This window comes from Suillus paluster (genome assembly GCF_016628075.1).
Source record: "Suillus paluster strain FC165 chromosome Unknown EDB91scaffold_140, whole genome shotgun sequence".
NCBI classification, from domain to species: domain Eukaryota; kingdom Fungi; phylum Basidiomycota; class Agaricomycetes; order Boletales; family Suillaceae; genus Suillus; species Suillus paluster.
Window position 1 is genome coordinate 29,013 of NW_024537700.1, and position 14,874 is coordinate 43,886.

Here is a 14,874-nt window from a genome sequence, read left to right on the forward strand (position 1 = left end):
TACACGGAACTCGGTATTTGGACCCGGAACTCGGTATTCTCTGCCTGGATCAAGAGTTCCAGGGTATCAAGTTCCAGGCATAGAGTACCCAACACCGAATATCGCATTCTGGGTATTGAGGTCCGGGAATTGAGGTCCGGGCATCAAGTGCCGAGTTCTGAGTTCCGAGTTCCGAGTTCCGGGTAACAAATACTGAGTTCCCTGAATCAAGTACCTGCCCGGACCTCAATGCCTTGACCTCGGTAATTGATACACGGAACTCGGTATTCTCTGCCCGGATCAAGAGTTCCTGGTATCAAGTTCCAGGCATAGAGTACCCAACATCGAATATCACGTTCTGGGTATTGAGGTCCAGGGAATCGAGGTCCAGGCATCAAGTGCCGAGTTCCGAGTTCCGAGTTCTGGGTAAAAAATACCGAGTTCCCTGAATCAAGTACCTGCCCGGACCTCATTGCCCGGAACTCGGTACATGGTCATTTGTTCAAATTACTCGGTGAACCACAGAATCTTTGACCACATTAACATCACATGTAAATTGAATACCGATTGAATAACATTGATAGTGACATATGAGACAATGGTACATGTACATTACTTTTTGCCCCTTGCTCTAGTAACTCTGTCAGATGGTTGTTGCACTGACTTACTCCGAGTTGTTCTCGCTGGTGCCTCAATCGCATCTTTCTTCCTCCAGAAGCTCTTCAGGGCTGGCAGTGGAACTTCATGTTCAACATCGCCAGGGCCCTCAGCCTCACTCTCGGATTCGCTTGATGACTCCTGAGGTCTCCAGATCATCACCCTCTTATGCTTCAGACGAGGAGGTGATTTCTCAGATACAACGGAATCTACCATGTCGCCTTCTTTGTTCCTCCATGCCTTGAACAGGAACATCGGACCTTCACCCATTTTCTGACGAGCATACCAGAAATTGAGCAAGGTGGTGGTATCCCAATTTTGCAACTTGGAAGGCTCCTTCAAGTTTACATCCTCCGGAAGATACTGTCTGGCCACAAAGTCATCCTGACTTTGTATGATGGCACTCCACGGCACGACGGCCTTGTCAATCCCAGAACAGATCCCTGTACCCTACATTAAAGAGATTCTCTTAGGAAGTTACGAAGCCAGACTCACTATAGTGCTTTGTAAGAAAAGCCCTCACTATGGCCTTCTTCTCCTCCAGTTTTGTTTCCCTGATGTCCAGAAGCAATGGCATCCCATCCCCATCCAATTCCAGATCGAACACCGGTTTCTTCATTCTTTTTCGCCCTCCCTTCACCTGTCGCCCTCCATCCCGTGCCTCACCACCTATGATCCCAACGATCAATGAAATCATTCTCTTCTCCACAGCGGGAACACTCACCGAACTGTTCCTGCGCGTACTCCTGCCAAACCGGCTCTATGTCCTCCCAGTCCTTAGTCTTCATGAAGCTGCCCCCATCCCCTAATGCCTCGTTGTCATCGTGCCTATGTGAAATAAGTTGAGACCAAATATCTGTGATGACGGATAAAATTCACTGACATCCCGAACAGCACCTCTCCGTGTTCATTCTTCCAAGCCGACAACACAAACACTCTCATCCCGCACTGTCTCCACATCTCGTTCGAAAAGTGCTCCATATATACAGGTCCCTTCTTACGGGCGACTTGCGCCTGCGTCTCAGGAGGAGGAAAGTTGTTGGACCATTCTTCGGCGGTTTCTTTCGCCTTCTCCAACTCATCCTCGGACAAATCGGCCATGACCTTCTTCACCACAGCTTGATAATGCTTGAACATGTCTTGACCTCCTGGCTTTGCCCCGAACTCGTCCTCAATCCTCTTTAGCACTTCCTCTCTGTTCTGCTGATAGATCACCTGCCTAGGCGTCCATTTCCTCCCATACTTAATCATGTCCTTCCTTTCCTTCTTTTTCTTGTTGTTGAACAACCAAGTTTTATACATCTAAGAGGCAGAGGAAGAATCAGACATGAAAAATCGAGTTTTTCAACACAACAAGGATGTATCACCTGCTTCCTCTTTTTCCATTGTCCTTGGTCGACCTTAGGAGCAAATAACCTGGCCACTCGCGCTATGGCATTGAAAACTCCCCGTTTCTCACTCCTTTTTGCAGAAGTCCACTCAGGAAGGTAGTTCTTCAGCTCTGAAATTTCGTTTTCCGTGAGCTTCTGTGACTGTGGTGGACACGTTCTGTGTCTTCTAGAAGTCAACTGAGTGGAATGACCTGATCTTGCCATGGTGAATAAGATTGCAGAATGGGCTGAGGATAAGCAAAGTGGAAGGAATAATGGTCACGAGTTCAACTTTGATCAAAGCCTAACAGTTGGTTAATCTACCTATAACGGATGCAACACCATTCATGGAAATGAATTGGTAATGAGCCAACCAAACTGCATAATACGATGATGGAATAACAATTTGTTTGACCTTCCTGAGCTAATGCTTTCCTTGCAACATTAAAAAATAAAATGAAGATAGGTCGTTGCACCCCATTGCAGAAATCCCACAGGGTAGAAGCAAGGGGCAGCAAAGGTAGGAAGACATGGGTCAAGGTCCCACTTGCCAGCACGAGTCGACATGCCTACAGGTCCATGCCTACCTCTCCCCCGGAATTACCAACACTTGAACCTGTTCAGGCCCCACCTCCTTGGGAAGACTTTCCTGAAGATACTTACGAGCAAGACCAAGGGTCATTTGAGCCCTTGCAACTCCCAAAAACAATGGCAAGTTCATGTAAAATGTTGGAATGTCTTTCGAACAATAGCTAAGTATTAAAAAATGCAGAGTCAGAATGACTACCTCAGGCAATGGCTGCCAAGGCAGGAATCATATCTCCATCACCTCCTCGATCGAGAAGCTCTGCCAGAAGATAGGAGATGCATCATCTGTGATCAGGATGGGGTCTTCAAATGTCAAGATTGTCTTGGGGAGCCTCTCTATTGCACAGGCTGTTGCTGGAGTCATCATCATTGCAATCCTTTCCACTGGATCAGTCAATGGAATGGTCAATTCTTCAAGCAAAGTTGTCTGGCTCATGTTGGACTCGTCATACACCTCGGTCATGATGGCAAGCCATGTCCGGTAGTCATGGATAGGTGGGATTTGTTTGATGAAGATGAACAAGAAGACCACTTTGAACCTGAAGATCTACCTTCTGTGTTGGGACCCGAGTTCCAGCCCAAGGAAAATACAATGGTCATCATTGACAAGTCAGGAGTCCATCGCCTCAAGGTTCGATGCTGTGATTGTCCCGATGCCATGAGTCCAGACATTCAAATGTTTCGAAATGGCTTTTTCCCTGCATCATTTAACAAGCCGAAGACCGTGTTCACCTTCAGAGTGCTAGATGATTTTCTGTTGGACAACCTTGAATGCAGTACCTCAGCAATGAACTATTACAGCAAGCTTCGGCGAATGACCTCGAGCGTGTTTCCCCACCTCGTTCCGGTAATACCATATCTACATCATCTGAAGCACATTATATTGACAAAGCACGTTGAAAGGACCGATACAGAGAGCTTATGAGAGTCGCTCGACAGTGGAGGCAGTTAAAGTCTATGAAATGGCATGGCTTCGGGCATAGTTCCGACAACCCGAATGCCGGAGATCTCGCATTATTCTGCCCGGCATGTCCTCAGCCCGGGATTAACATATCCTTGTCAGGGGATGAATCACTTGATGAGTGAGTCTCTTTCGTTACCGAATCTACGTCGGCGATATTAAAAACTCCAAGCTGGAAATACACCCGGTCATTTGTGATGGACGGAAATTTCAAAGCCGAACACCTGCATCCCATCAAGCCATATGATGAAGTATGGCTCTCCGATGGGTTGGAGTTTATGGTGGGAAAGGAAAGGTATCAAAAGCATCTTGAAGAGGCTGCTGACACTGTGGAAAAATCGAGCTGCAACAATCATTGGGCTGTCAATCAAGCAAATGCAGCTCGGCACAAGCTGGAGTCCACCGGCATCAGGGGAGTAGCCTGTGGCCGACACGGTTGCTTTGTCCCTCACTCGATGGTAGATTTCCAGAAAGGCGAAAGGCAAGCCGGACATGCCGTTCAACATTCCCGAGTTGACCGTGCATCATTTGCAGACAAATGAACATGGACTACGCACTTTGTGAGGCTGCCCAGCACAACATGGATGGGATTACAAGGGCTGTCACCTTCTATGACATCAACTGTCAATACAACAAGCACTTGCATGTTCGGGTGGATCGAGGCCGATTTCTGACAATGGTTCCGGAATTGACCATCATTCCTGGAATTGGGCTGTGGCACATCCACGGACATCAGGATAGCTGCTATGTCAGATATGCATCGAATTTCATTGAAGGCATTGGTCGCATTGATGGAGAGATCATGGAGACCCTATGGGCATGTCTCAACCTGATTTCTCCTGCTGCTCGGGGAATGTCTTGATTTCCAGATGAACGATTCCAACTTTTGCAAGATGATCCGCATGAAGAGGACCCTTTGCCGGAAATACAAGCAGGCAAAGACTGGCATCGCCGAAAGTGGAAAGGCTTTCGACAGACTCGACGAAGCCGCACTGACCAACTTAAAGACAGACTGGTTAGCAAGTGAGAGGATCGCTCAGTCCAACAGAATACAAGATCCAGCTGCGATGGATATATATGAGATTAATATCAAGAAGGGTGAGATCACTCTGTCTCGATCGAAGTCTGAATTCATTTTGAACCCAGCACTGAGCAAAAAGGAGATAGAGCTTAGACTGCTGCAGGAGGGTAATGCCCGTCATGCAGCACCCTCTCGCAGATCTGTGGCAACATGGATATCAATGGGTCTGGCAATTGAAGAGGCTCAAATTGCATTGCACATCGAGGTCCGAAGAATAGGAAAAAGAACTACTGAGACTCAGAGATTAGACATCGCCCGGCAACGTGATCGTCTACAAGGCCAGATAGATGCATTCACTCAGACTGCTCTGACGCATCTGGGAGAGGGATTTGATGCAGATGACGACCCTGACGATTTGAATATAGACATTCTCGATGATCTCGATGATGACCCGGAGGATTTCATCAGGAAGTCCGATACATGGACAAACTCCCCTGAGCTCACTGTCATCCCATTGCCATCAAACCTTGGGGTAGATTGATCCAAACATTGTATGGCAGAGGATCTTATTCCACTGGAGTTGTTGCTTCGTGAAGGACAGGCCAATGATGCCCTTCACAACCTCCAAATTCACTTGTGCAACAAGGCAATACTCTTCCAAACAACAGTCAGGCAAGCCAAATCTCAAGCATTGAAAACCCAAGCTTGGTCCCAGGTGACATCAGTGCAGCAGGTGGTGTCCCTCCATGCCAGCATATATACCAAGACAAGGAAGCAAATGATGAAACTTGAGCCGGGCCAAGACCAGCTGGAAAAATATAAACCCCTGCTTCGGGAGCAGCTCAAAATCAGCACGGCCGTCGGCGATCCTCATGCCCGAGGTCAGCGAAATGAGTCTCTCGCTTGGTTCTGGTCTATCGAAGTAGATTTGGGGGGTCCGGATCACTCGTGGAATGAGGAATGTGAGTTCCAGCTTGCTTGACAAATGCCTGCAATCTGACCGGACCTGCGTGAAGTTTACCGAGTTCATTGGCTTTGGGCAAAGGCACTATGGGATCGATGGAAGGAAGAACTGATATTGGTGGAATTGGAGATGGAGTGGACGTGTAATTTCTTCTTGTGGAAATCAACGCAATGGGGCGACCAGATGAGGGAATCATTGGTGAAACACCTTCCGGGTCATGCTTGCTACTCCGGAAGGCAATCCCAAATGTATTCATTACTGGCGCAGGATGCTCAGGCAGCGTTTCAAGACCTGCAGAGCATGTTAATAGATGCCTGAGATGAATGAATTATGAATATGTTCTGCTGATATATGATTCGATCCCAACAATTGAGTCTCGGCAAGGGGCCGGGTCAGCCAATGTCATGAATGTTACCAACTGCATCTAAAATTCAATTATCGAACCCTAAGTCACCTATCCGATAAGATTAGATTAGATAAGATCCCTGATAAGATAAGATGGATAACCGATTAACGATCACTATCTTCACATCACATCTATACTACATCAATGTCATCCATCTATATCTGTAACCCTAGACATCCGAACTCATCACATCCTTAGAAGTCCTACGATTAGGCAACGGGTTACATCATAAGCATCTACATGCCTCTATGATCGAACCATAACCGAGAGTCCTTATCTCTTGAAGAGTCATCATCCTTCACATCGCACACCTTCACTTCTCATGACATGTTAAGAGTTACCTCTGTCATTCACCGAACCCCTTACATAAGAACCTGTTGCACAGTCACAGCTAAATCCCTGAACCCTTATCACAGAAGCGCCACTCATAGAGAAGCATGCTCATTACCGAAGACCCTGGAGAACCCCTAGATCCGATTGTACCCGATACATCTCCAGATCCTATCTCTCATCGAGATCCTTAATCACCGCTTGAGACTTCTAGTCACAGAACTCTCTCACCCTTCTTAATCTCCGTCCACCCTGAATAGAAGCAGTACCCTGAGAACCCTGCTTAATTACCGATACCCCTAACCCCTATGGACCCTTCCTTGTAGTTGATTGGTTGACAAGACGCCCTATACCCTAGGTGCAATGTTATGATCTTATATAGATATATCACTACCTTTCATACTCAGATAGCTCCGCTCCAATAGTAGTATATAGTCTAGGTCGTAGTCAGTAGTACTCCTTAGACTTAACCTCTTCATTCCTACCCAGTGTAGACTCAGACGTTCACTCTCAATAACATCTATTGCTCTTATCCTTGACGAGTCCTAGTGGTTGTGTTAGGCCTTTACCATTTGGTGAACGCTGATCATAACAGCCCATGTCAGAGTTTGAATTATTTTATCAATCCATCAGTGGATCCCATCTGAAAAAACCTTCATTATCATTGCTAGCATCCTACTCCTGCATTGCCCATGTCTGATTTAAATTCACCTCCTGAATCCACTTTTGCACCTCCTGCATCCACTTTTGCACCTCCTGCTGTCTACTTCTGCCACTGAGGATTCCGGCACTGAATATAAACCCCCCACAATGAGTCTTGCAGATATTGCAGTTACATTGGCAATGGCTGCATCGCGCGTTCAAGCCTGTATCAGTCAATATCAGACAGAGGCTGCCAAGAACAATGTTCCTTTGGCTCAGATAATGTACTTTAAAGCCGGAATCCAATGGGAGATCACTGTAAGCCATCAAACAGGTGACTGTGGTTGGGAATATGCTGAGATTGCCAACAGATTTTTGTGACACCAATTCTGCAGTACTCAGCTGCAAGGAACATCATTTCGGTTATGCCACCCCCGATCACTCATATTCTTCACTTGTTTCCTCAGCTCACATGGAACGCAGTTCCAGACCACATCTTTTCATCCCACTTATCCGAGTTTCATCTGGTCCGGGATCATGGAGAACCCTCCTGGATCGTATCCTCCTATGATACTCCATGGTGGATGGGGGACACTACAATCCCTAACCAACCATGGCAATGGGATCGGGTGATAGATTCCTGTCACTTTCACTACCAGCATTGGCTAGTAAGCATTATACCCAACTTCCTTGATAGATCACTAATCCGATCTAGAGCAGTGTTGAGGACAATGGTTTCATCCTTCCGGAGCAGCTGGATGGCACCCTGGCTCCATCACTGGTGGGACTGAAGTGGATTAGGGAACACCTGGTGTTGTTGATTCAGGACCATCAGGAGGGCATCTGTGATAAGATGGTGGAGATTGATATGTACACTGACACCCTAGCCCGGTTGAAGAGAGCCAGAGGGGATGATCCCTATTAAATGTTAGTGTATCAAATGTTCATGCCCTTTAGACGTATGTTGTACAGATCTTTGACTCAATGTCGAGTTCCGGGTATCGTGTTCTGCGTACCGGGCATGGAGCACCAAGGTTAGGAACTAACATAACTAAGGTCCGGGTGTCGAGTACCAAACACTGAACACCGAACACCGAATACCGAATGCCGAGTATCGACGTCCGGGTATCAAGTTCAGTGTATCAAGTTCCAGGGTACCGAGCATCGACCATTGAGTTCCAGGTATTGACCATTGAGGTCGGGGCATCAAGTGCCGGGTGTCGAGTACTGACCACCGAACAGTATCGAGTACCGAGTACCGAGCTCCGGGCTCCGGGTTCTGGGAGTTGAGTACCAACTTCCAGGTGTGTGATCCGGGTGCTGAATGCCGAGTGCCGGGCATTGACTACCGAGCTCCGAGTTCCGGGCCTTGAGTACTGAGTGTCGAGTACCGAAACCCAGCATACACATTTTGTAAATTGGACAAATCACCATACTGTCCCGAGTCCCGAGTACCGAGTACCAAGCTCCGGGTTCCAGGTTCTGGGCGTTGAGTACCGAACACCGTATACCGATTACTGACTTCTGGGTGTGCAATCCGGGTGCCAAATGCCGAGTGCCGGGCATTGACTACCGAGCTCCGAGTTCCGGGCCTCAAGTACCGAGTGCTGAGTACTGAAACCTGGAATACACATTTTGTAAATTGGACAAATCACTGTACTGAGTACCGAATACCGAGCTCCGGGTGCCGATGTCCGGGTGTCGAGTACCAAACACCGTATACCGATTACCGGCTTCCGGGTGTTTAGTGCTGAATGCCGAGTTCCGGGAGTGGAGTACCGAGGTCCGGGTATCAAATGTCGAACATTTGCCTGTTTGATGCTTGATTATTGGCACTCGAACATTGGTAATTGGTATTTGACAGTAGGTACTATCACATGGGTACTAAGCTATGTGCCTGTTCTATCCTTGCCAGGATGGAGTATGTACGCGATCCATCTGAGCCCATCCACATGAGGGAATCCCGGCATAAATATGAACAGAATCCCTCATGTACCATGCCCAAGCAATTCTATCCCCTTCCACTTCATGAACCCCATGTCTTACGATCCTTCCTGAAAACACAATCATACAGCCGGGCTCGTACATGAACTCCAGCTGAAGACTTGGCATACTCATGCGAGCATTCGAATAACTACCCACGGTGGTGAGAATATCGAAGCATTCAGGAATGGATGTGGTCTCGATGATTGGGGGTTTGCCAATTGGAAATGACGGTGAGGGTGTTAAACACGGATGCCCAGTACTGGAGGGTCTCTGACATCCTCGGAAGATTCTTGCTTTTGGCTGATTGTCCGAGGCTTAAAAAGGCTCGTATCCCAGCCCAGTACTGCTCAGGATGCATCACCCTGAGTGTGGCTGATGCGATGGCTGCTGGCCTGGCAATGGCTTTGAGAATATTCTCAGAGAATGGTCCCTTCAATGAGGCAGATACCGCCGGGTCCGACAGATTCTACCGGATTGGTCAGTGTAACTATCGGAAACCGCCATCTCATGAGATCCCACCTCATGCCCCTGTTGAAACCAAGCCAGAGATAGATTGATGCATCCGGGAGATATGCCATCATTTTCCTGAGCTTGGTTTGAACCAATCCTGATTAGTCCGCCAACTCCCATCAACCTTTACACTTTTTGCAAGGCTCAGACTGAGCAAATCGGAGGCTGCCAGAATTTCCTTCTGGAGTTCCCATTTCATATTCCATATCCATTGAGTAACAAAATATGTTACCCACCTGGGTGGTTTCCGTCAGGGCATCCGGGAGGTACCACACAATGATGGCGCCGGTAGCATAGAGAACTGTCACGGGTATGTCAACCAACTTTGTACCTTCATGGCCAGGTGGACACCTCTCAAGCAACCTCGCCTCTCTTTCTTCATTATGTCCAGTGTCCTTCGGGGAGATCATTTTGCTGTATCTCACAATATCAATCTGCATCCGAACTGTGAAGCAATTTGAATCATCAAATGGACTGTGCGAATCTGTGGGAAGACCCACTGGGATTGTTATATGCCTTTATGAGGCAATCCACCAATCGATCGCAAGCCATCACCAGATCGGTGTCTAGCTTAGGAGAAGGTATGACTGGGTCTCCTCCTGTTTTCTCGGCAATGAATTTCTGTTCGGTATATTCACATGCCTCATGAGTGACTGTCAAGGCCCAAGTGCGCCAGAAGGTTATTTCAATATCGGAGGTGGAAGACACATTCATGATGGTGTTGATCTTGGGAAATCAGATGGTCAATGCCGGATGTCCACAGACTTTAAAGGTGATGGAGATAGGGTGGATCAGATAGGGAACCTTGATTTTAGCTTTCAAAGATGGATTATCATTTCATTGCTATACTAATATGTCAATGAAATACTGGATAATGGGAAGGGTGCGAGATATCAAATATTTGAGTGTCAGGACCCGGGACCTGGGACTCCCAGATCCCAGAACTCGGTACATGATGCTTGGTTCATTCAAATTTCGGTAGTTGGAACTTAGCTTTCAAAGACGGATTATCATTCATTGCAATGTTAGTATGTCAATGAAATACCAGATAATTGGAAGGGTGCTAGATATCAAATATTCGAGTGTCGAGACCCGGGTCCCGGGTCCCGGAACTTGGTACATGATGCTCGGTTCATTAAAATTTCGGTAGTCGGAGCTTGGCACTTGGCACTTGATAGTCCCACCCATCTATATCATATAATAACCTCAGCCCACCTGTCAACATCATATACATCTGGGCCCACCCGTGTATATCATACAACACCCTTGGCTCGGCCCACCCATCGACATGATGTGTCTGGGCCCACCCATGTATATGATAACAATTAAACTCGATGCCCGGAACTCGGTGCCCGGAACTCGGTACTCGGTACTTCGTGATTTGTTCAATTTATGAAATACCTGGAAGTCGATATTAGTTACCTGGAACTCGATATTAGTTACCCGGACATCAATAGACATTACCCAGAACTTGATAGATGTTACCTGGAACTCAATAGATGTTACCCGGCCCGTGGATATGATATCAACCATCTCAGCCCACCCGTCTATATAATATACTACTACCTCGGCCCATACGTCTATATAATATACTACCATCTCGGCCCATATGTCTATATGATATGTATCTGGGCCCACCCGTATATGTGATATCCAACTACCTCGGCCCACCCATCTATATAATATCTAATAAATTGCTCTCTTGGCCCACCCGTCTATATTATATACCCCCACATCGGCCTACCCATCTATGCAATATACGACGACCTTCAGCCCACCCATATATATAATAAATATTTTACTGCTCCCTCAGCCCACCCGTATATATGATAAATATTTCACCACTCCCTCGGCCCACCTGTCTACAAAATAATACCAATATGTCGGCCCACCCGTCTACAAAATAATCTTAATTTGTCGGCCCACCCGTCTAATATGATATATATCTGGGCCCACCCGTCTATGTGATAACAAGCACCCTTGACATACCCGGCTATTTGATACACATCTACCTTGGTAAACCCATCTACATAATATCCAACTACCTCGGCCCATCCGTCTATTGAATATTCATGTCTATCGGCCCACTCATCTACTCTACATATTCCCTACATGGGCCCACCCGTCTCCATCGGGAATAATAACACTCCCGGCCCATCTGTCATAGTCGAGGATATATCTACCTTCTTATGCACGTCCGCTCACTCGTATAATACGGAGATATGTTACTGCAATATGTGGATGGGGAGGGTGTGGGAAAGGTTGATATTGTGGAGAATACCCAAAATGGGCTATGTTTTGGGTGTTGTGGAGAAGTTCCCACAGTAGGTGGCTGAAAATGCGCCTGTGAGTGGCTCACCTGTGTGACACCATTAATAACCCTATTTAGTAATGGACATGTGATGTGATGTTTGTTACTAACTAGGGGGGTAGGTCTATGCTGCGGTACTTCAGCGAGTTCCGCAGCACTCAGCAGTCACTTAGGTAGGGTAGAAAAACCTGTAAGATAAGGTTTATCTCCCTTATCAGACAAAGCCGAGAATGGCGGCGACTTCCCGATGCTTCTCCCACATGACACCACGTCCTTCAAACCTTCGTGCTCATTGTGCCTGATGATGGGCACGAAATACCCTTCAAATTCAACCATTTTCAAGCGGCTCTTTCTCTAACCTTGTCTATATTGACATATGTAGAGTTTTACATGTAAATGTAAGTATTTTTATAGCTTAGTCATCAAGACTTAATCACTAACAGGCACTACCTTCTTTCCCACTGGTCACTGTCACACAACTGGCCATGCGGCGAACGAAGAAGATGTCAACATCCTTGCAGGTCAGGATGACTGTTCTAGACAACTCTCATTCCATGCGCACCACCACTACCTCCTTGACGCAAATCAGGCATGAGCGTTTGGCAGAAGAACAGCATCGCACAGAACAAATGAGAGGTACGTTCTAATGATTTGTTGCCCCTACTCTCAACTTTTATAGCAGAAAACACCCTGCGAACGAAAATGCTGCTCGCGGAGGCCCACCTAGAGGCAGGACCTGACCATATGGATGACAACTACCATGACCTAACGACTGACTACAAGCAATGGGTAGGTGATGATGGCGAAGAAACTGTAGATGGCCCGTTGTTCTCCAAGTTTCTTCAGGCATCAGCTCAACAACGGCAAGTTCTCTGACTCTTGAATGATATTTGATAACACGATTTGCAGGGCTGTTTCAAAACATCGACAAGACAAATGGACCCATACTCAGCACAACCATCACGCTAATGCTGCTTGGACACAGCAGATACCTGCTCTTGTTGAAGCATATCTATGCTGGAGACATGGACCCGAAAATCATCGTCACGGTGCTGATGAACCCAGTCACCATACTTTCAGTGTGAGCAGAGTGGGCATCATGGGTAGGTCATGAACAACTTGCGTCTATCCTTCTCACTTTGTTTCATAGATTTTGCCCCTCATTTACTCATCCAACAACAAGACAATGAAGTGGCAAATGCAGTGCTACTGCGCCATGGTTTCCTTGGATGCTCCCCCATCCAGCCAACTGTTGCTATCAGGCTCGAGTGCCTGGAACTCTATCATCAAATATGCCGCCGCCAATCTTCATTCGGCATCCAAACAATCACTAAGGTTTTGTGCGCCCTTCATAATGTAAGCCAAGTGTCAGTTAAATAATTTCACATTACTGATGGGCCATTTGCAGGTAACATATTCATCATCATTGCGGGCTCAATTCTCAACAGCCTTCGACATCTATTTTGATATATTGCATAACATTCATTCATGAGTCAACCAAGCTCTTGGCAGGGATCCGAGCAACTGGTGCATGAATGGGGCATGTCCATGTTGTACATTTGAGGTAATCTTTTAGCGCTTCGCATGCACTTCACACTGACATTCATTCAAATCAGCAATCAGATGAACCGAAACTTGTCCCTCGAAGATTGCACAGCATGGACGGGAATCACTCAGCAAAGCGGATTGATGGCTCTGGATCCATGGACCCCTGTATTTTCGTCAGCAACTTCTTTCTCCCAGATGCTGCAGTGGAGCGGTTCAAGGACGATGTTCGGAGCTGACCTGTGGACCGCACACTTAACCGAAATGACAATTGTACGGAAAATTGGACAGCTGCCAGGTCGGTCGAAGAAAACAAGGTTTTGGTGTTCGAACAAACTGGTATTTTTATCATGGCTTGCCGGCATGGGTTCGTGGAGTGCATTACTGAAATGAAGCGTAGCGGAGAACTGTTAGTTTTTTTTTCCAAATCACAATATGATTGAATTTACATTCACGTTAGCGCAAAATATGGCCTTGCTGCTATCAACCACATGCTTGATGTCTGCGGGAAAGACCAGGGGCTGGGTCATGATATCGACTGTACTTCATGCAAAACTGTCGCCTCCAGTTCAATTGGCGCCAAAGCTCAGGAACTCGATCTCATCATTGCCATCAATGCATTCCACGGCTATGCTCATAACCATCACTGTCAGCTAGCTCATCACCCTTTGTATCTCGAGGGTTTCGGCATCGAAGATCTCGAAACATGCGAACAAATTTTTTCAGGTTCTAACAGTGCCTGTGGGATCATTCGACATGCGTCATATTTTCACTGGGTTCAATATCTAGATCTGCATTTTGATCAATGGGACAAAGACAAATATCTTGAGTTGAGTAAGTGTTTTGGATTTGAATTACGGCGCTTTGCTAAAGTCATCAGGTAATTTCTTACGCAATAACTATGCCCAAGCGCTTCACATGATAGAGGAGTACACTCCTTTGCTTGATGAGTTCAAGATGCACAAATCTCTTACTGATGACGCATTCTTTCAATGGAGGGAAGAGGAATCTGAATTCCTTGCAAACCTTGCCCTTGAACCTCCGTCAGACGCCATTGCGGTAGCATATGTTGAAGAGCTCGAAAAGCTCCAGCGTGCAGAGTAAGTGACCCACTTGATTCACACTAAGATATATCCTAATCATGAGTTTAGAGCCACATATGGCAACATGACCGGTGTCCCATTCCTCATGTACATGCCAGCCAGTTTCACGTCATCGTCAGGTCTCAATTCCCAAGCTCATCAGTCTTCAAAAAGTGCTGAAGCTGAGCTTCTTGCCGCATTACGACGCCTTCGTTTACAAATGAATGTTGTTGAAGATTTTGAATGCCAGCATGGAATCGATCAATGCTGGGAAGTGTCAGACCCTCGTTATCATCAAGCACATGAGTACTCAGGCCAACGGCACTTCGTGCGGGTGGTTGAAGAATTAGAAGGCCTAGTGGTGCAATGCATGTTTGAGTTGTCGAAGGCGAATCTCTCTGGCACAGGTATATTTATTTGTTTGATCATCATTTTAATCTCAAGCCTCCACCAGGATACAAGATGCGCAAATATATATCTAAAGCTATCACATGACGATCTGGAGCTATCCATACAGCACTT

At 46.7% G+C, this 14,874-nt stretch overlaps 5 protein-coding genes across 5 annotated transcripts; 3 read left to right on the forward strand and 2 right to left on the reverse strand.

Annotated features, from left to right (window-relative positions):
- Positions 1–591: 591 nt before the first annotated feature.
- EDB91DRAFT_1087636 (uncharacterized protein) lies at positions 592–2,231 on the reverse strand (the record flags this gene model as incomplete). Its single annotated transcript, XM_041316255.1, has 5 exons — positions 592–1,079; positions 1,132–1,305; positions 1,361–1,464; positions 1,520–1,938; positions 2,004–2,231. 5 exons carry the CDS (start codon positions 2,229–2,231, stop codon positions 592–594), a joined length of 1,413 nt encoding a protein of 470 aa, XP_041170263.1.
- A 541-nt stretch (positions 2,232–2,772) lies between these two features.
- EDB91DRAFT_1087637 (uncharacterized protein) lies at positions 2,773–5,858 on the forward strand (the record flags this gene model as incomplete). The annotated part of the gene is made up of 7 exons (XM_041316256.1): positions 2,773–3,441; positions 3,498–3,676; positions 3,728–3,850; positions 4,090–4,303; positions 4,425–5,108; positions 5,139–5,538; positions 5,593–5,858. The coding sequence occupies 7 exons, from the start codon at positions 2,773–2,775 to the stop codon at positions 5,856–5,858; spliced, it is 2,535 nt and encodes an 844-aa protein (XP_041170264.1).
- A 1,228-nt stretch (positions 5,859–7,086) lies between these two features.
- EDB91DRAFT_1255445 (uncharacterized protein) lies at positions 7,087–7,843 on the forward strand (the record flags this gene model as incomplete). Its single annotated transcript, XM_041323986.1, has 3 exons — positions 7,087–7,236; positions 7,290–7,586; positions 7,634–7,843. 3 exons carry the CDS (start codon positions 7,087–7,089, stop codon positions 7,841–7,843), a joined length of 657 nt encoding a protein of 218 aa, XP_041170265.1.
- A 1,239-nt stretch (positions 7,844–9,082) lies between these two features.
- EDB91DRAFT_1255446 (uncharacterized protein) lies at positions 9,083–9,824 on the reverse strand (the record flags this gene model as incomplete). Its single annotated transcript, XM_041323987.1, has 4 exons — positions 9,083–9,370; positions 9,424–9,489; positions 9,539–9,595; positions 9,651–9,824. 4 exons carry the CDS (start codon positions 9,822–9,824, stop codon positions 9,083–9,085), a joined length of 585 nt encoding a protein of 194 aa, XP_041170266.1.
- Positions 9,825–12,608: 2,784 nt separating this feature from the next.
- On the forward strand, positions 12,609–14,847 carry EDB91DRAFT_1240015 (uncharacterized protein; the record flags this gene model as incomplete). The annotated part of the gene is made up of 9 exons (XM_041321944.1): positions 12,609–12,815; positions 13,061–13,081; positions 13,342–13,438; positions 13,562–13,679; positions 13,731–13,795; positions 13,997–14,104; positions 14,151–14,370; positions 14,422–14,759; positions 14,807–14,847. The coding sequence occupies 9 exons, from the start codon at positions 12,609–12,611 to the stop codon at positions 14,845–14,847; spliced, it is 1,215 nt and encodes a 404-aa protein (XP_041170267.1).
- Between the last annotated feature and the right edge of the window lie 27 nt (positions 14,848–14,874).